Source organism: Nerophis lumbriciformis, linkage group LG01, assembly GCF_033978685.3.
Source record: "Nerophis lumbriciformis linkage group LG01, RoL_Nlum_v2.1, whole genome shotgun sequence".
Taxonomy (NCBI): Eukaryota; Metazoa; Chordata; class Actinopteri; order Syngnathiformes; family Syngnathidae; genus Nerophis; species Nerophis lumbriciformis.
In genome coordinates, this window is record NC_084548.2 from 76931672 (window position 1) to 76954000 (window position 22329).

General features: G+C 41.4%; 2 protein-coding genes across 4 annotated transcripts in view; one reads left to right on the forward strand and one right to left on the reverse strand.

Moving 5' to 3' along the window:
- The window catches only part of usp11 (ubiquitin specific peptidase 11), a 41901-nt gene that overhangs the window by 16438 nt on the left and 3134 nt on the right, over positions 1-22329 (forward strand). The window contains exons 6-18 of one of the 3 annotated variants that reach the window (XM_072914751.1): positions 539-600; positions 5088-5187; positions 9454-9627; positions 9701-9859; positions 11895-12119; positions 13476-13559; positions 13616-13710; positions 13785-13967; positions 14090-14256; positions 17851-18309; positions 20272-20342; positions 20419-20531; positions 21594-21743. In XM_072914751.1, the coding sequence (XP_072770852.1) occupies positions 539-600; positions 5088-5187; positions 9454-9627; positions 9701-9859; positions 11895-12119; positions 13476-13559; positions 13616-13710; positions 13785-13967; positions 14090-14256; positions 17851-18309; positions 20272-20342; positions 20419-20531; positions 21594-21743 (2042 nt within the window). The remainder of the gene's footprint in view (positions 1-538; positions 601-5087; positions 5188-9453; positions 9628-9700; positions 9860-11894; positions 12120-13475; positions 13560-13615; positions 13711-13784; positions 13968-14089; positions 14257-17850; positions 18310-20271; positions 20343-20418; positions 20532-21593; positions 21744-22329) is intronic. The other 2 variants (XM_061926032.2, XM_061926034.2) reach the window with 2 other exon arrangements.
- LOC133573189 (ER membrane protein complex subunit 3) overlaps positions 20069-22329 on the reverse strand; it is a 34062-nt gene continuing 31801 nt past the window's right edge. The window contains exon 10 of the mRNA XM_072914755.1: positions 20069-20528. The gene's annotated coding sequence lies outside the window, so the exon portion shown is untranslated. The remainder of the gene's footprint in view (positions 20529-22329) is intronic.

A 22329-nucleotide genomic window follows, 5' to 3' on the forward strand; every position in this document is an offset into this window, starting at 1 on the left:
AACTAGTAATGAATGAAAATGAGTAAAATTAACTGTTAAAGGTTAGTACTATTAGTGGACCAATCATGTGTGCTTACGGACTGTATCCCTTGCAGACTGTATTGATATATATTGATATATAATGTAGGAACCTACCAGAATATTAATAACAGAAAGAAACAACCCTTTTGTGTGAATGAGTGTGAATGGGGGAGGGAGGTATTTGGGGTTGATGCACTAATTGTAAGTCTATCTTGTGTTTTTGATGTTGATTTAATAAAAAAACAAAAACAAAAAAAACCCACTGGTAATAAAAAAACCGATACCGATAATTTCCGATATTACATTTTAACGCATATATTGGTCGATAATATCGGCAGGCTGATATTATCGGACATCTCTAAAGATAACTTGTCCTCATAAAATGTGTATATTATGTCTTTATTTTCAAAAATGTAGTGTCAATGGTGGTTTAAAAAAGGGTCTAATTAGCTCATTTGTTTAAAGTTTTTGTGTGTAATGTTCACCTGTGATGTGTGTGTGTGTGTGTGTGTGTCAGACGGTGATCATGGAGACGAGGAATGCTGACGGCACCTGGCCCAGCTCCAGACCTCAAATCATGTAAGTGACTTAGTTTTGCTTTCGATTTCTCTTGTTGCTCTTGGTTGTGCTCCCTGTCATCACTTACATATATAAATATAATTCACTTCACTTCACTTCACTTGGAATGAGTTGTTTATGTTGAGGATGAAACCAAAACACGCTGGGTCATGGTACGTGTCCTGACTGGTTAATGAAGTGACGAGTCCCAAATGAAAGTACCCTACACCAGTTGTTTGAGGTGCCATAATACACATGGTCCTGGAATTTATTCTTTCAAAGTGCTTTTAGTAGAGCGTGGTTTTGTGTGTCTTTAGCTTTAGTGGTAATAGGCTGTGTGTGTGTATGTGACAGTGTGTCTAAGCACTATTGTGTACTTTATCCACTTTATCCACCCTTAGGGGGTCGCCAAAAATATCGCTTTCCCAGCTGGGGTCTGTATGTACTCACTCGTAATAGACTCTTCACCACTTGTGCCATTAATGACCATACAAACAAAAATAAGTCTGAAGCTAAAGTCAGAGAAAGGTTTCTTAAGCGCAAAAATATGACTAAAGTTCTACAGCTGTATTTTCATTTGCACATACATTTTATTGAGAGTTTAGCTAAGAAATGTATTTTAGCACAACATACTTGTCCATCCATCCTTGCGTATTTCTTATGCAGGGTATTTAATTAGTATTTTTTTTTAATTTACTTACCAGCTTGTCGTTTACAATCATTATGAAACACATGACGATGGATGTTGTTTATTATTAAATTTTTTGCATTTTAAGTAATAAATAAATGCGATCCGAAGTCTGCTTACAATGAAGCTCCTAAGGGAGCTGCGCAATTCCGCCTCCAAACCCCTTAAACACACCTCCATTGAGGTTTTATTTACATGATGTAAGTATATATGTCATGTAGTAACATTCATAATAACATGTAATATATACATGATGTAAGTATATATGTCATGTAGTAACATTCATAATAACATGTAATATATACATGATGTAAGTATATATGTCATGTAGTAACATTCATAATAACATGTAATATATACATGATGTAAGTGTATATATGTCATGTAGTAACATTCATAATAACATGTAATATATACATGATGTAAGTATATATGTCATGTAGTAACATTCATAATAACATGTCATATATACATGATGTAAGTATATATGTCATGTAGTAACATTCATAATAACATGTAATATATACATGATGTAAGTATATATGTCATGTAGTAACATTCATAATAACATGTAATATATACATGATGTAAGTATATATGTCATGTAGTAACATTCATAATAACATGTAATATGTAAGTAGGCAGCTCCCGCCATCAGTGTGTGAATGGGTAAATGTGGAAGTAGTGTCAAAGCGCTTTGAGTACCTTGAAGGTAGAAAAGCGCTATACAAGTATAACCCATTTATTATTATTTATTTATCGGCAAGGCATGGGAAAATGCCGATCCAGATCCAGTTTAAAAAAAACCTCTGGTCCGTGTTTTCCAACGCACCGATTTTTTTTGTTCCGCATTTTCCAGCACACCTTCAACACATCCACAGGTCTGTGGATTCTCACGCAGTTGCTTTTAGCTGCTGACATTACACGACAGGCTCTTCTCACTGTTTCCTGTGTCTCCTTCTCACAGACAGCAAGCGCACCTTCTTACACACGTCACATACTGTCACCTCATACGTCACATACTGTCACGTCATATAGCTAACGTTAGCTGTGATGCTAGCGCAGCCGTGCGAGCAACGTTCCCTCTAAGGTGCGCGCCTGTGCAATTGCGCACTGCTCAAGCGTCCTCTGCGCACGGCAAATCTATGCCACTCACAAAATCAAATAAAAAAATAAGCGCATAACAATTTTCGACACACGGACACAACAGAGAAACAGTTTTCGTCATCATTGTTCAAATATTGTATCGTCTGTCGAGACGCTTATCTCCATTCGGTGCCACACGCCCACACCATCAAAATGTCGAGGCAAACATTTCCAGATCAACATGGTATGAAACATTTTTTTGATTTTTTTTAGTTGTGATTTCCTTCTCTGCATGAAAGTTTAAAAGTAGCATATATTAATGCAGTATGAAGAAGAATGTTTTAATGTAGACACATAGAATCATCATACTGCTGTCATTATATGCATCAAGTGTTCATTCAAGGCTAAGGCAAAATATCCACATATATATGGTGTATCGTGATATGGCCTTAAAATATCGCGATATTAAAAAAGGCCATATCGCCCAGCCCTAGTTCAATGATGCCATTTCTGTTTGTCATGTATAATTTTGTCTATTTTGTGTTTATCCTTGAATAAACAGGTCAGTTTCTTGTTACCAACCGTTGTGTACCGTATTTTCCGCACCATAAGGCGCCCTGGGTTATAAGCCGCGCCTTCAATGAACGGCATATTTCAAAACTTTGTCCACCTATAAGCCGCCCCGTGTTATAAGCCGCATCTAACTGCGCTAAAGGGAATGTCAAAAAAACAGTCAGATAGGTCAGTCAAACTTTAATAATATATTAAAAACCAGCGTGATGTGGGCGCGCATGGAGTCGTATATCAACATGGACGGAGCTGCGTGAAAAAAGCCACCCGGCCTCTTCGCGTAAACTTAAACTTACCTTAACCACTCGCTCATCTTTTCTTCATCCATCCATCCCTTCGAGTTAGCTTTTATGATGACGCCGGCTGGAAAGGTCTCTTTTGGCAAGGTCTTCCTTTTGAATATCACCATGGGTGGAAGTTTCTGGCCATTAGCATGGCAAGCTAGAACCACAGTGAAGGATGACTTCTCATTCCCTGTGGTGCGAATATTCACCGTACGTGCTCCCGTTGTATCCACAGTGCGGTTCACAGGAATATCAAAAGTCAGTGGAACCTCGTCCATGTTGATAATGTTCTCTGGCCGGATCTTTTTTTCAGCTATCTTGTTTTTACAATATGCACGGAAAGTAGCCAGTTTTTCTTGAAAGTCTTTAGGCAGTTGCTGTGAAATAGTAGTCCGTGTGCGGATGGAGAGATTGCGTCTTTTCATGAACCGGAAACCTGTCGCCATTTTGTGGTCTTTACAGATGTAAACACACAAAGGAAATGAAACATAATATCCGCGCGCTTCTTCTTCTTCTACGCGGGCGGGTGGTTGCTTACAGTAGAAGAAGAAGCGCTTCCTGTTCTATGGGGGCGGGTGCTTACCTTGGCGGTTGCTTGCGTAGAAGAAGAAGCACTTCCTCTTCTACGGGGAAAAAAGATGGCGGCTGTTTACCGTAGTTGCGAGACCGAAACTTTATGAAAATGAATCTTAATATTAATCCATATATAAAGCGCACCGGGTTATAAGCCGCACTGTCAGCTTTTGAGTAAATTTGTGGTTTTTAGGTGCGGCTAATAGTCCGGAAAATACGGTATTATTCAAACTCCCCTAATTCAGCTGGCTAGTTGTTATCAAGAGTACTAAAACCCTTTTCAACATGATTCTGACAACTAAGTAGGCTAAATAACTTTAAACTTTAATACATGCTCGGATAGGCCATTATCTGTCAGTATTGGTATCGGATCGGAAGTGCAAAAACCTGGATCGGGACATCCCTACTCTAGGGTAAAGTTGTGACTTAGAAAAGGATAAGGCCTCACCCACGGCCTGTAATGAAAACCTAAATGCTTACAAATGTTGCAACCTCCATCTGTCTGGGTGTTGTTGAACGCCATTGGATGAATTATAGAGGAGGATCTGCTTATAAGAACTCCTGGAAATGGCTCAAATCAGCAGAGAATGACATTTTGGAACCTTAACCCTAAAAGATGTAGCGTTATATTTATATATGGGGCTAAGTTCCTTGCTGTTGCACAGTAAAAATGTCTGTGGACCGACCTGTCCTACACTCATTCATCTATTCATTTGCTGTAAATAGCTGCTTCAACATGACTTTTATCTTCTGTTGTTTAGCACTTAGCATGCCTTCTAGTCTGCCTAGTACTTGTAAGAAATGTCTTTTATTTGTGGCAATGGAAGATGATGAACATACACAGTTAGCTGCTCTGTCACTCACGGGGGAGAGTTTCTTTTTCTCCAAGGCATTCATGGGCGATGCTGATTGGCAGCCCAACGATCAGAATATGTCAGCATTGCAGTACATCAAACATGAGAAGCCTCTGTTTTCTTTTCTCAAGGCTGTCCTCCATCAAGTGGGGGCAGGGTCGTCTAGCTAGGGTCGGGTCAGAGGTGGTGTCACGTCCATGAGGAGGGAGCTTTTCTCCTCCATGACGCCATGAAAAGCTGCAACTTTTGAGCGAGGCTCTTCTTTCAAACGTGGAGCAAACAAGTGAGGGAGATGATGGCTTTTTCTCACCTTTGGTGCTCACAAAAATATCCCTTCAATGAAACACTTTGGCACAGTAGGGGACTGCTCCTCTTTTCTACTCGTCTTCTTCTACAGATAATACTGGGAATTATTTCGGCTTTCATACAACACACTACTTCCTTTTCCCCCAGGAGGAACTCCGTGGAGGATCAAGACTCGTATCGAGGCCAGCCTGGTGTCTGCGGCCTCACCAACCTGGGCAACACCTGCTTCATGAACTCTGCCCTGCAGGTCCATCCTACACACACACACACACACATGTGTTACCTTCTTGAGACCTCTGAAAAATGGCTACCACTTTAGGACCACCCTTTCTAGATATACAGGTAAAAGCCAGTAAATTAGAATATTTTGAAAAACTTGATTTATTTCAGTAATTGCATTCAAAAGGTGTAACTTGTACATTATATTTATTCATTGCACACAGACTGATGCATTCAAATGTTTATTTCATTTAATTTTGATGATTTGAAGTGGCAACAAATGAAAATCCAAAATTCCGTGTGTCACAAAATTAGAATATTGCTTAAGGCTAATACAAAAAAGGGATTTTTAGAAATGTTGGCCAACTGAAAAGTATGAAAATGAAAAATATGAGCATGTACAATACTCAATACTTGGTTGGAGCTCCTTTTGCCTCAATTACTGCGTTAATGCGGCGTGGCATGGAGTCGATGAGTTTCTGGCACTGCTCAGGTGTTATGAGAGCCCAGGTTGCTCTGATAGTGGCCTTCAACTCTTCTGCGTTTTTGGGTCTGGCATTCTGCATCTTCCTTTTCACAATACCCCACAGATTTTCTATGGGGCTAAGGTCAGGGGAGTTGGCGGGCCAATTTAGAACAGAAATACCATGGTCTGTAAACCAGGCACGGGTAGATTTTGCGCTGTGTGCAGGCGCCAAGTCCTGTTGGAACTTGAAATCTCCATCTCCATAGAGCAGGTCAGCAGCAGGAAGCATGAAGTGCTCTAAAACTTGCTGGTAGACGGCTGCGTTGACCCTGGATCTCAGGAAACAGAGTGGACAGACACCAGCAGATGACATGGCACCCCAAACCATCACCCAACCATGCAAATTTTGCATTTCCTTTGGAAATCGAGGTCCCAGAGTCTGGAGGAAGACAGGAGAGGCACAGGATCCACGTTGCCTGAAGTCTAGTGTAAAGTTTCCACCATCAGTGATGGTTTGGGGTGCCATGTCATCTGCTGGTGTCGGTCCACTCTGTTTCCTGAGATCCAGGGTCAACGCAGCCGTCTACCAGCAAGTTTTAGAGCACTTCATGCTTCCTGCTGCTGACCTGCTCTATGGAGATGGAGATTTCAAGTTCCAACAGGACTTGGCGCCTGCACACAGCGCAAAATCTACCCGTGCCTGGTTTACGGACCATGGTATTTCTGTTCTAAATTGGCCCGCCAACTCCCCTGACCTTAGCCCCATAGAAAATCTGTGGGGTATTGTGAAAAGGAAGATGCAGAATGCCAGACCCAAAAACGCAGAAGAGTTGAAGGCCACTATCAGAGCAACCTGGGCTCTCATAACACCTGAGCAGTGCCAGAAACTCATCGACTCCATGCCACGCCGCATTAACGCAGTAATTGAGGCAAAAGGAGCTCCAACCAAGTATTGAGTATTGTACATGCTCATATTTTTCATTTTCATACTTTTCAGTTGGCCAACATTTCTAAAAATCCCTTTTTTGTATTACCCTTAAGTAATATTCTAATTTTGTGACACACGGAATTTTGGATTTTCATTTGTTGCCACTTCAAATCATCAAAATTAAATGAAATAAACATTTGAATGCATCAGTCTGTGTGCAATGAATAAATATAATGTACAAGTTACACCTTTTGAATGCAATTACTGAAATAAATCAAGTTTTTCAAAATATTCTAATTTACTGGCTTTTAACTGTATATAGATGTGTATTTACAACTTTAATACAAAATGAGATAACATTTTACAAGGAAAAGGTCACAATTTCACAAGAAAAACTTAGAATTTTGGCAGTATTATAATAAAAGTTGTCATTTTACTCAACACAAGTCAAAATGTTAAAAGAAAAACTGAACATTTGTGCAATATTATGATAAAAGTTGGAATTTTACTCAATAACAGTCACAATTTTACAAGAGAAGCTAAAAATGTTGGCAATTTTATTGAAAGAGTCGTAATTTTACTTGACAAAAGTCACAATTTTTTTTGGCAATATAATAATAATCAGAATTGTACTTGGCAAAATGATGACAAAAGTCATAATGTCACTATTTTACAAGAATAACAAAACAATTGGCAATATTGTGATAAAAGTCAGAATTACATGACACATGTCACCATTTTGCATTTTACATAAAAAAGGAATAATTTTGCATTAAAAAGTAATCATTTTACATAAAAAAGGAATCATTTTGCATCAAGAGTAATCATTTTACGAGAAAATATGGCAATATTACAGAAACAGAAAGAATATGAGAAATTGTTCCCAATTTAATAAGAGAAAAGTCGGCACATTGTGAGAAAAAGACTGCTTTTAGTTCTGTTTTTTTAATGTTTTGTTTGTAATTGGTTTTTAATCTTCATTATTTACTTCAAGTTATTAAAGTATGTCTCTGTATACATATTTATTTGATTTGTTTTATTAATTTTGGCTATAGGGGGAGCATTTCAAATTCTTACACACACTTGTTATTTCATATGTTGACCAGAGGAGGAGCACTTTTAAAAGCGACCATTTGAAAAATCCCTCCTGTTTGGGACCACCCTCAAGTTGATAGATGTCACCACCAGGGGTGCATATTAGATCTCTATTTTTTGTTTTTTGTAAAGTGCTTCAGGCCGATGACAAAGAGTCAGGGACCACAGATGACAAAGGAGTCAGGGACCACAGATCACAAAGGAGTCAGGGACCACAGATGACAAAGGAGTCAGGGACCACAGATGACAAAGGAGTCAGGGACCACAGATGACAAAGGATTCAGGGACCACAGATGACAAAGGAGTCAGGCACCACAGATGACAAAGGAGTCAGGGACCACAGATGACAAAGGAGTCAGGGACCACAGATGACAAAGGAGTCAGGGACCACAGATGACAAAAGAGTCAGGGACCACAGATGACAAAGGAGTCAGGGACCACAGATGACAAAGGAGTCAGGCACCACAGATGACAAAGGAGTCAGGCACCACAGATGACAAAGGAGTCAGGGACCACAGATGACAAAGGAGTCAGGGACCACAGATGACAAAAGAGTCAGGGACCACAGATGACAAAGGAGTCAGGGACCACAGATGACAAAGGAGTCCAGGACCACAGATGACAAAAGAGTCCGGGACCACAGATGACAAAGGAGTCAGGGACCACAGATGACAAAGGAGTCAGGGACCACAGATGACAAAGGATTCAGGGACCACAGATGACAAAGGAGTCAGGCACCACAGATGACAAAGGAGTCAGGCACCACAGATGACAAAGGAGTCAGGCACCACAGATGACAAAGGAGTCAGGGACCACAGATGACAAAGGAGTCAGGGACCACAGATGACAAAGGAGTCAGGGACCACAGATGACAAAGGAGTCAGGGACCACAGATGACAAAGGAGTCAGGCACCACAGATGACAAAGGAGTCAGGGACCACAGATGACAAAGGAGTCAGGGACAACAGATGACAAAGGAGTCAGGGACCACAGATGACAAAGGAGTCAGGGACCACAGATGACAAAGGAGTCAGGGACCACAGATGACAAAGGAGTCAGGGACCACAGACGACAAAGTAGTCAGGGACCACAGACGACAAAGGAGTCAGGGACCACAGACGACAAAGGAGTCAGGGACCACAGATGACAAAGGAGTCAGGGACCACATATGACAAAGGAGTCAGGGACCTCAGATGACAAAGGAGTCAGGGACCACAGATGACAAAGGAGTCAGGGACCACAGATGACAAAGGAGTCAGGGACCACAGATGACAAAGGAGTCAGGGACCACAGATGACAAAGGAGTCAGGGACCACAGATGACAAAGGAGTCAGGGACCACAGATGACCCCTGTGCCACACTTTGGGCAACCCAGCTGTAGAAGCCAACAGTTAATAGCCACTATAGTCTTAGTAGTGTAGTGTTGTTGTTCATCCTATGCTCACATATGGCTTGTCTTACGTCAGCACCAGAAGTGGTCAAACCTGGCGGGGATGACTAGGGAAGTCCCTCTTTAGCTGCCATCTTGGTTGATCATATATTGCTGCCTTTGCACCTGTCAATGTTTACTTTTGTACGCACATTACATCAACAACAAATCCTGACTTTGGAGCAATGTTCACGGACTCTAGTATTTGTCTCTCTATTAGATGCAATGTTATTGGGAGCATGATTTATGTCATCACTTGTTCATACCTCCTCATATGGAATATACTTTTCTTTCTTCATGTCTCAAGAAGGGTAGAAACACACACACACACACACACACACACAGTTGCTGAGCTCCTGTCTCCCTGGCCGTGCAGTGTCTGAGCAACACTCCTCCGCTGACTGAGTACTTCCTGCAGAGCTCCTACCTGGAGGAGCTCAACTTCTCCAACCCTCTGGGCATGAAGGGTGAGATCGCCGAGGCCTACGCCGACGTCATCAAGCAGATGTGGTCAGGCCGCCATTACTCGGTGGTGCCGCGCGTCTTCAAGGTGACGCTGACAGGTGCTGACAGGCCGGTCCTGGTGTCCATGCTGACGGTGCTTGTTTGTTTTGCACGGGCAGACCAAAGTGGGCCATTTTGCCTCTCAGTTCCTGGGATACCAACAACATGACAGCCAGGAGCTGCTCTCCTTCCTGCTGGACGGTCTGCACGAGGACCTCAACCGGGTCAAAAACAAGGAGTACATCGAACTGAGAGACGCAGACGGCCGACCTGATCAGGTACTCACTGTTTAGTGCATAGTACCTATACCAGTGCTTCTCATCACTCATGTAGCACTTTTATTTGCCTAAATTCAGTCTTACTGTTCAAACTGTGTGTAACGTTACAATATACTTGCAATAACACCAACTCTGCATTGTTTTTAATGAATACTTAGGTCTACTACACTACTGTATTTAATGTTGTCATTATGGTGGTACTTAATGAATACTTAGGTCTACTACACTACTGTATTTAATGTTGTCATTATGGTGGTACTTAATGAATACTTAGGTGTACTACACTACTGTATTTAATGTTGTCATTATGGTGGTACTTAATGAATACTTAGGTCTACTACACTACTGTATTTAATGTTGTCATTATGGTGGTACTTAATGAATACTTAGGTCTACTACACTACTGTATTTAATGTTGTCATTATCGTGGTACTTAATGAATACTTAGGTCTACTACACTACTGTATTTAATGTTGTTATGGTGGTACTTAATGAATACTTAGGTCTACTACACTACTGTATTTAATGTTGTCATTATGGTGGTACTTAATGAATATTTAGGTCTACTACACTACTGTATTTAATGATGTCATTATGGTGGTACTTGGAGTTTGAGAATCACTGGCCCTGTGACGAGGTGGTGACTTGTCCAGGGTGTACACCGCCTTCCGCCTGAATGCAGCTGAGATAGGCTTCAGCACCCCCTGCGACTTTGAAAGGGACAAGCGGTATAAAAGGGATAGATGGATGATCTGTACTGTTATACAAGCTGTACACTGACTACTCGAAAGTATACTTTCTCTACTATAGTCTGTTGACAAGACACTTTAGATAAGCAACTTAGTTGAAGAAAACAAACAAACAAATGTGATGCATCACACACATGTCACACATCAAATAAGAACAAACAAACAAATGTGATGCATCACACACATGTCACACATCAAATAAGAAAACAAACAAATGTCACACATCAAAGAAACAAACAAACAAATGTGATGCATCACACACGTCACACATCAAATAAGAACAAACAAACAAATGTGATGCATCACACACATGTCACACATCAAACAAGAACAAACAAAAAAATGTCACACATCAAAGAAACAAACAAACAAATGTGATGCATCACACACGTCACACATCAAATAAGAACAAACAAATGTGATGCATCACACACATGTCACACATGAAACAAGAACAAACAAACAAATGTCACACATCAAAGAAACAAACAAACAAATGTGATGCATCACACACGTCACACATCAAATAAGAACAAACAAACAAATGTGATGCATCACACACATGTCACACATCAAACAAGAACAAACAAAAAAATGTCACACATCAAAGAAACAAACAAACAAATGTGATGCATCACACACATGTCACACATCAAACAAGAACAAACAAACAAATGTGATGCATCACACACATGTCACACATCAAATAAGAACAAACAAACAAATGTGATGCATCACACACATGTCACACATCAAATAAGAACAAACAAACAAATGTGATGCATCACACACATGTCACACATCAAATAAGAAAACAAACAAACAAATGTGATGCATCACACACATGTCACACATCAAATAAGAAAACAAACAAACAAATGTGATGCATCACACACATGTCACACATCAAATAAGAAAACAAACAAACAAATGTGATGCATCACACACGTCACACATCAAACAAGAACAAACAAACAAATGTGATGCATCACACACATGTCACACATCAAAAAAGAACAAACAAACAAATGTGATGCATCACACACATGTCACACATCAAATAAGAAAACAAACAAACAAATGTGATGCATCACACACGTCACACATCAAACAAGAACAAACAAACAAATGTGATGCATCACACACATGTCACACATCAAACAAGAACAAACAAACAAATGTGATGCATCACACACATGTCACACATCCAATAAGAACAAACAAACAAACAAACGTCACACATGAAATTGCAGCCATCGCCGAAATGTTGTTTTAAATGTGAACAGGAAGTGGCGGAGGAGGCGTGGCGTAACCACCGCAGGCGCAACAACTCTGTGATCGTGGACACCTTCCACGGCCTCTTCAAGTCCACACTCATATGTCCCGAGTGCCACAAGGTCTCTGTGACCTTTGACCCTTTCTGCTACCTGAGCGTCCCGCTGCCCGTCAGCAAGGAGCGCGTCATGGAGGTCTTCTTCGTCTCGCTGGACCCCTACGCCAAGCCCATGCAGGTGACACACATACGTATTCTGCCTTTAATAGTCAATATTATTAAGAATGTTGTACAAGACATGTAACCATACCTGCTAGTAATGATGATTAGTACCATAGGGCTGCAAACTATCTTCTGTTTTATAACTATTATTATTGATATTTTTCATGACCTGTGGAAAATAAAGACCAGGAGAAAAATATATCAAATGTAAACATTTTGAATGTAACCTTCTTCTGATTATAATCTTCTCAGCTATAGGAAGGCAGAAAGGACATGTCAACACAAAATCATATAAAATGAATGTCAACAAAATTGTAAAATCACATCAAACTTAACAAAAAAACCTTCTAAAAATGAATGTGCAAAATAAGGAATATGTAAAAATAAAAAAAAGCTTAATAAAGTAACAAAATAGTGCAAAATGTAAACCGAGAAAGCTGAGAAGTATTTTCTGCAGGTTTAGTGGCAGGAAGGTACAGCTGTGCTCTAAAGGGTGAGCACAGGTGATGTGGTTTTGGCGGTCTTTGTGGAGTGGAGCGCCTTCCACACCACATTGGTCTGACTACGGTCCCTTTCAACACAAATACAAAAAAGTGCCATATTGTCCAAGTGACTTTTGCTGTTTTATCCACAATTTCTTCATTTTTTACTTTCTCTTCTCTCTCTCCATGCAAAGAATCGAGCGCAAGATGGCACAACCAAACTTGATAGTTGACACTGTCACCTGATTGGCTGTTAGCCCCTCCCACTGATCAGTGATCACTTCCTGTGTTGCCAGAGAGCGAGTGCCTTTGTTCATGCAACCAACCTTGCTTAGCAACTTGCGTTTTTTTCCGTGGAAGAAGAAAAAAAAATCAGACCTTTTATCAAACACATTTATTTTTATGATCATATCGCGATATATATTGATATCGTTTTATCGCCAAGCCCTATGGTTTCAATTTAAAATGAGCGTGATTGATAACTACATTTATATAACCTACCAGATGAGTGATACAAACTATTATAGAAGCATTTTTCTCTTCATTTGTGTGCTTAAAAATACAGCGCAATGCTTCATCACATGGGTGCTGATAGCGCCCTCTCATGCAATGGACTATTCCATGTTATGTTGATAGCGCCCCCCCTCATGCAATGGACTATTCCATGTTATGTTGATAGCGCCCCCCCTCATGCAATGGACTATTCCATGTTATGTTGATAGCGCCCCCCCTCATGCAATGGACTATTCCATGTTATGTTGATAGCGCCCCCTCATGCAATGGACTATTCCATGTAGACTCTTTTATTCCACTTTTTAATGGCTTTTTTTGGACTAGTATTTTGTGTGAAATGAAGGCGGTGTGTTTTAGATAGCATGTCATGTTTGCAGCACCGTGTGGTGGTTCCCAAAGCAGGCAGAGTGTCTGACCTCTGCTCGGCTCTGTCGGAGATGACCGCCGTACCTGCCACTCAGGTGAGACCACACCCCACCACATCACTTCCTGTCTGAGACCTGCGTGTGTGTTCCAGATGGTGGTGGCCGACTTGTTCAACCATCGCTTTTATAAAATCTACACGGCCGATGAATCTCTCAGCTGCATCCTGGACCGAGACGACATCTTCGTGTACGACCGCCGCCGCCACCACCTGTCTGTCTTGAGTGCCTGCGTCATGTGGACACATGTCTTTGTGCGTGCAGGTACGAGTGCGGCGCGCGTGGCGAGGAGCAGGTGCTGCTGGCGCTCTACCTGAGGGAACGCTCCCACTACAGAGACTACGGCTCCATCAACACCACCCTCTTTGGACACCCGCTGCTGCTCAACGTGCCACGCAGCAGCTGCAGCCAGGAGGCGCTCTACCACCTCTTCCTGCAGAGACTGGCGTGAGGGGCGCCACACGCCAACATGTCTTGTCCCTGTCGGACTTCAATGCTGACCTGTGTCTGTCTGTGTGTGTGTGTGTGTGTGTGTGTGTGTGTGTGTGTGTGTGTGTGTGTGTGTGCAGGCGCTATGTGCGAGTTCCTGAGCCCTCGGAGGAGTCTGAGGGTGACGAGGACGAGGATGAAGAGGAGCTGTACAAGACTCAGACCAACGGCATCAGTGATGGTAGCGTCACGAGACAGGAAGTCGTCAGTGATGGTAGCATTACGAGACAGGAAGTCATCAGTGATGGTAGCATCACGAGACAGGAAGTCGTCAGTGATGGTAGCATTACGAGACAGGAAGTCATCAGTGATGGTAGCATCACGAGACAGGAAGTCATCAGTGATGGTAGCATCACGAGACAGGAAGTCGTCAGTGATGGTAGCATTACGAGACAGGAAGTCATCAGTGATGGTAGCATCACGAGACAGGAAGTCATCAGTGATGGTAGCATCACGAGACAGGAAGTCATCAGTGATGGTAGCATCACGAGACAGGAAGTCGTCAGTGATGGTAGCATTACGAGACAGGAAGTCATCAGTGATGGTAGCATCACGAGACAGGAAGTCGTCAGTGATGGTAGCATCAAGAGACAGGAAGTCGTCAGTGATGGTAGCATCATGAGACAGGAAGTCATCAGTGATGATAGCATCACGAGACAGGAAGTCATCAGTGATGGTAGCATCACGAGACAGGAAGTCGTCAGTGATGGTAGCATCACGAGACAGGAAGTCGTCAGTGATGGTAGCATTACGAGACAGGAAGTCATCAGTGATGGTAGCATCACGAGACAGGAAGTCATCAGTGATGGTAGCATCACGAGACAGGAAGTCGTCAGTGATGGTAGCATTACGAGACAGGAAGTCATCAGTGATGGTAGCATCACGAGACAGGAAGTCATCAGTGATGGTAGCATCACGAGACAGGAAGTCATCAGTGATGGTAGCATCACGAGACAGGAAGTCATCAGTGATGGTAGCATTACGAGACAGGAAGTCATCAGTGATGGTAGCATCACGAGACAGGAAGTCGTCAGTGATGGTAGCATCAAGAGACAGGAAGTCGTCAGTGATGGTAGCATCATGAGACAGGAAGTCATCAGTGATGATAGCATCACGAGACAGGAAGTCATCAGTGATGGTAGCATCACGAGACAGGAAGTCAGTGATGGTAGCATCACGAGACAGGAAGTCAGTGATGGTAGCATCACGAGACAGGAAGTCGTCAGTGATGGTAGCATCACGAGACAGGAAGTCATCAGTGATGGTAGCATCATGAGACAGGAAGTCATCAGTGATGGTAGCATCACGAGACAGGAAGTCGTCAGTGATGGTAGCATCACGAGACAGGAAGTCGTCAGTGATGGTAGCATCACGAGACAGGAAGTTGTTTGTCAAACAGGAGTGCCCACACTTTGAGCAAGTGTAGTTAATTTATATTGATTGATTTAAGAGAGGTGTTTAATGATAATACAAACATGTTTCTGTCATGAAGACAAGACTTTATTGCCAATAGTATTTTGTCCAGCCATCCCACTGATGACAATCACTAATCACTAATCACTAATCCCAGGTGTATCAAATCAAGCACTTAGGCATGGAGACTGTTTCTACAAACATTTGTGAAAGAATGGGCCGCTCTCAGTGATTTCCAGCATGGAACTGTCATAGGATGCCACCTGTGCAACAAATCCAGTCCTGAAATTCCTGGCTCCTAAATATTCCAAAGTCAACTTTATTCTAAGGAAAGTGAAGAGTTTGGGAACAACAGCAACTCAGCCACCAAGTGGTAGGCCAGGTAAAGTGACAGAGAGGTCAGCATAGTGCAAAGACTTTCTGCACAGTCACTTGCTACAGAGCTCAAAACTACATGTCACCTTCCAATTAGCCCACGTACAGTACGCAGAGAGCATGGGTTTCCATGGCCGAACAGCTGCATCTAAGCCAAACATCAGCAAGCCCAATGCAAAGCGTGGGATGCAGTGGTGTAAAGCACTGGACTCTAGAGCAGTGGACACACCTTCTCTGGACTGATGAGTCACACTTTTCCATCTGGCAATCTGAGGGACCAGTCTGGGTCTGGAGGTTGCCAGGAGAACACTACATTTCGGACTGCATTGTGCCCAGTGTGAAATTTGGTGGAGGAGGAATTATGGTGTGGGGTTGTTTTTCAGGAGTTGGGCTTGGCCCCTTAGTTCCAGTGAAGGGAACTTTGAATGCTCCAGGATAGCAAAACATTTTGGACAATTCCATGCTCCCAACCTTGTGGGAACAGTTTGGAGCGGGCCCCTTCCTCTTCCAACATGACTGTGCACCAGTGCACAAAGCAAGGTCCATAAAGACATGGATGACAGAGTCTGGTGTGGATGAACTTGACTGGCCTGCACAGAGTCCTGACCTGAACCCCACAGAACACCTTTGGGATGAGACTGAGAGCCAGGCCTTCTCCACCAACATCAGTGTATGACCTCCCCAATGCGCTTTTGGAAGAATGGTGGAAAATTGCTATAAACACACTCCACAACCTTGTGGACAGCCTTCCCAGAAGATATAAACACACTCCACAACCTTGTGGACAGCCTTCCCAGAAGATATAAACACACTCCACAACCTTGTGGACAGCCTTCCCAGAAGAGTTGAAGCTGTAATAGCTGCAAAAGGTCATATTGACCCCTATGGGTTAGGAATGGGATGGCACTTCAACTTCATATGTGAGTCAAGGCAGGTGGCCAAATACTTTTGGCAATATAGTAAACGTTGATATGATTGTGATGACTTGCATTGATGGTAATCAGACAGTAGTGATGATAACCTCCACATAGAATCAGACAGTAGTGATGATAACCTCCACATGGAATCAGACAGTAGTGATGATAACCTCCACATAGAATCAGACAGTAGTGATGATAACCTCCACATAGAATCAGACAGTAGTGATGATAACCTCCACATGGAATCAGACAGTAGTGATGATAACCTCCACATAGAATCAGACAGTAGTGATGATAACCTCCACATAGAATCAGACAGTAGTGATGATAACCTCCACATAGAATCAGACAGTAGTGATGATAACCTCCACATAGAATCAGACAGTAGTGATGATAACCTCCACATAGAATCAGACAGTAGTGATGATAACCTCCACATAGAATCAGACAGTAGTGATGATAACCTCCACATGGAATCAGACAGTAGTGATGATAACCTCCACATAGAATCAGACAGTAGTGATGATAACCTCCACATAGAATCAGACAGTAGTGATGATAACCTCCACATTCTCAAATGGAGGAGAAAAAAGTCCTCCTTTCTGTCTAATACCACATGATAGTTTGTCCATCTTCCATTCTCCTTTTTATGCACTTTACAAGAAATACAAACTCCGTAGCTTGCTAGCTTGTGTGCGCCAGCTTTCTGAGACTCTTATTTTGTTAGCGCAGGCAGGATGGAGCAGGGCTTTTATTGTGAAGACAGGATCTGTGGGGTCAGTCTTTAGAGTTTTGATGGCAGGTTGAAATCAAAAGTGTTTCTGGCCTTACTGTCGGTCATTTTTTCTTAATAATAATGTGGCAGCGGCCAGCGTCACCTCACAAGACCCTCGGGTGTTGTTGATGTCAATCACGTGACCAAAGTCACCATTTATGATGGCTCATTTGAGGTGTATTTTTCAAATGCCTGACTAGTGATGGACTGACCACCATCCACCACTAGCTCTAATGGGCACCGCTGCTCTATAGGGTTAGGGTAAGCTGGAGCCTATCCCAGGTCACTCTGGGTGAAAGGCGGGGTTTAAATCCTTCACCTAGGGACAATGTGATGACCTCACTTCCTGTTGTTACAGATGACGAGCAGGAGGACACGGCGCAGGCAGGACCCTCCCGCACGGAGGCGTGCCGTGCAGACGGGCCGGGGAACAACCGCCATGAGGACGTGGCCCCTCCCCCAGAGCTCCACCCTGAGCACCTGCGGGCCCCCCCGGCGGAGGGCGACGTCCACAACGCCGCGTGTCACGCCACGACCAAGCTCATCTGCAGCGGCGACGCCAGCCCCACCCTCGGTCACATCCACGCCCGCGGCGAGGCGAGCGGCGACGAGGCGACGGCGGTGGAACCTCCGACATCGCAGTGTGACGCCGCTGAAGATGACAAGAAGCAGGAGGAGGCGTGTCCACCCAGCCCACCTGCCAACAAGGGAGGAGCCAAGACCAGAGCCAAGAAGAAGAAGAATCGTCTGTTCACCATCCAGGCTGTCAACTGTAACGGCACTGAGAGAGACATGGGCCCTGACATGTCCTTCAGCTGTGAGTACACCACAACAGCACACCTGCCAGTACACCACAACAGCACACCTGGGAGTACACCAAATACAACACAACATCACACCTGGGAGTACACCAAATACAACACAACAGCACACCTGCGAGTACACCAACTACACCAACTACAACACAACAGCACACCTGCAAGTACACCAACTACAACACAACAGCACGTTTCTTATAAGTAGTGAGTCATATTATATGTATGTAGTGAGTCATATTATATGCATGTAGTGAGTCATATTATATGTATGTAGTGAGTCATATTATATGTATGTAGTGAGTCATATTATATGTATGTAGTGAGTCATATTATATGTATGTAGTGAGTCATATTATATGTATGTAGTGAGTGATACTATATGTATGTAGTGAGTCATATTATATGTATGTAGTGAGTCATATTATATGCATGTAGTGAGTCATATGTATGTAGTGAGTCATATTATATGCATGTAGTGAGTCATATTATATGTATGTAGTGAGTCATATTATATGTATGTAGTGAGTCATATTATATGTATGTAGTGAGTCATATTATATGTATGTAGTGAGTCATATTATATGTATGTAGTGAGTGATACTATATGTATGTAGTGAGTCATATTATATGTATGTAGTGAGTCATATTATATGCATGTAGTGAGTCATATGTATGTAGTGAGTCATATTATATGCATGTAGTGAGTCATATTATATGCATGTAGTGAGTCATATGTATGTAGTGAGTCATATTATATGCATGTAGTGAGTCATATTATATGTATGTAGTGAGTCATATTATATGTATGTAGTAAGTCATATACGCATGTAGTGAGTCATATATGCATGTAGTGAGTCATTATATGCATGTAGTGAGTCATTATATGCATGTAGTGAGTCATATTATATGTATGTCGTGAGTCATATTATAATTATGTAGTGAGTCATATTATATGTATGTAGTGAGTCATATCATATGTATGTAGTGAGTCATATTATATGTATGTAGTGAGTCATATTGTATGCATGTAGTGAGTCATATTATATGTATGTAGTGAGTCATATTATATGCATGTAGTGAGTCATATTATATGCATGTAGTGAGTCATTATATGCATGTAGTGAGTCATTATATGCATGTAGTGAGTCATATTATATGTATGTCGTGAGTCATATTATAATTATGTAGTGAGTCATATTATATGTATGTAGTGAGTCATATCATATGTATGTAGTGAGTCATATTATATGAATGTAGTAAGTCATATTATACGTATGTAGTGAGTCATATTGTATGCATGTAGTGAGTCATATTATATGTATGTCGTGAGTCATATTATAATTATGTAGTGAGTCATATTATATGTATGTAGTGAGTCATATCATATGTATGTAGTGAGTCATATTATATGAATGTAGTAAGTCATATTATACGTATGTAGTGAGTCATATTGTATGCATGTAGTGAGTCATATTATATGTATGTAGTGAGTCATATTATATGCATGTAGTGAGTCATATTGATAAGATGTTTCCATTTCCCATTACTTTGGATTCTGCTTAACGATTCAGTTCTCCTATTGATTCTTATTTGAAAAAACAAAAGTTGAGTTTAGAGTTGAGTTGAGTTTAGAGTTGAGTTGAGTTTAGAGCTAACATGACTTACCAAGTTTACTGTTGGGTCTTAAGAGGCAAATAGCAGAATAAAACAAATATGATGTAGAATTGAACAAAATCAAACATGTGACATGGCAATCACTTGTCCATATGGTTATGGTTTATTGTTGCACAGATCATTTGACTTTAGTTTGATCAAACTTGGATGGATTGACTTTGGGACGCAAAACGCTAATGAAAGGGTCAAATGTGTATTTATTTTCAATCCTCACATTCTTTTTAGTGGCAAATGCAGAAACACACCTTCTCTTTTTAACATGGATCTTTTCCTTCACGTGTGAGCAGCCCAGCCGTACGTGGCGCTGGACTGGGACGCCGACATGAAGAAGAGATTCTACAATGAAAACGAGGCGGAGGTGGGTGTTGTGTTGTGTTGCATGGTGGCAGTGTGGTGTGAAGGTGTGAAGGTGTCATGTCCTGCTTCCCCTGCAGAAGTACGTCAAGCACAGCAGCATGGATGTTCCTCTGCAGCACACCACCGTGCCCATGCAGGACTGCATCCAGCTCTTCACCACTGTGGAGACCCTGGAGGAGGAGAACCCCTGGTACACACACACACACACACACACACACACCACATGCACACACGCACGCACGCACGCACGTATTTTTTACCTTCTTGAGAAAAATGTCTACCACTTCAGGACCAGCCTTTGTAGATGTATAAAGAAGTGTATTTACAACATGAATAAAATATACATACTATGCTTGTTGGGAAAAATGAGTTGGAATTTCACAAGAAAAAGTGAGAATGTTGTCAGTATTATAATAAAAGTCCTCATTTTACTCAACACAAGTCAAAATGTTACAAGAAAAACTGAACATTTGTGCAATATTATGATAAAAGTTGCAATTTTACTCAACAACAGTCGCAGTTTTACAAGAAAAGCTTAAAATGTTGACAGTTTTATGAAAAGAGTCGTAATTTTACTTGACAAAAGTCACCATTTTAAAAATGTTGGCGATACTATAATAATAATCAGAATTTTACTTGGCAAAATCATTTTACTCAAAAAATGTCAGTTTTACAAGAACAAAAAAAAGGGCAATATTGTGATAAAAGTCAGAATTTTATGACAAGTCACCATTTTGCATGAAAAAGTAATTGTTTTACATTAAGTCATAATTTTATGACAAAATATGGCAATATTACAGAAACAGAAAAAATGTGAGAAATTGTTCCCAATTTAATAAGAGAAAAGTCGACACAATGTGAGAAAAAGACTACTTTTAGTTCTTTTTTTTAATGTTCTGTTTGTAATTAATCTTCATTATTTACTTCAAGTTATTAAAGTATGTTCTCTGTATACATATTTATTTGATTATTTGGCCAAGAGGCCGCATTTCAATTTCTTACACACACTTGTTATTTCATATGTTGACCAGAGGGGGAGCACTTTTAAAAGCGACACACAGTCCATGTGAAAAATCTTTCCTTTTTGGGTCCACCCTCATGTTGACCACACACCAGTCTACTAGATGCAATCTTATCACTTCTTCACACCTCCTCATATGGAAGATACTTTTCCTTCTTCATGTCTCAAGAAGGCTAGAAATACAAGAAAACACACACACACACCCTTCTAATGTGTGTGTGTGTGTGTCAGGTACTGTCCTGTGTGTAAGAAGCACCAGCTGGCCACCAAGAAACTGGACCTGTGGTCTCTGCCAGAGGTCCTCATCATACATTTGAAGAGGTTCTCCTACACCAAGTTCACCAGAGAGAAGCTGGACACCATCGTGGACTTCCCCCTCAGGTGAGACTTCCCCCTCAGGTGAGACTTCCCCCTCAGGTGATCTGTGTCTCCTTTATTCCAACAAAGTCCTATTACTTTTATAGATGATAGGTTGATTGTTTGTACATTGATGTTACATCCATGATGTCGTTCACAACAACACAACAGATGACATGTGTTGTGTGTGTATGATTGTTCTTGCTAGCTTTATCTTTCTAGTTCCTCCACATTGTTTAGTTGAAGAAGATAATTTCACAAGCAAAAGTTCCTTCCTCACGATGACAACATTTCACATTAAGGCTGCAGCTAACGATTATTTTTCTATCGATTAATCTATAGCTTTTTTTTTTTTTTCGATTAATCGGTTAATCTATAGATTATTTTTTCGATTAATCTATAGATTATTTTTCCTTTTACCGATTATTTCTTTATATAAAATGAAGATGAAAAAATAAATGTTGGCTATTTTTTTTCAAAAGGCATGACTTTTATTTACAAAAAAAAAGTATGGCCACTCAGTCAACATTGACAACAACATGACAAAATATTCTGTAACAATGTAAACATTTAAAACTTTTAACATTTAACAAAATTAAAAGTAGCTTAT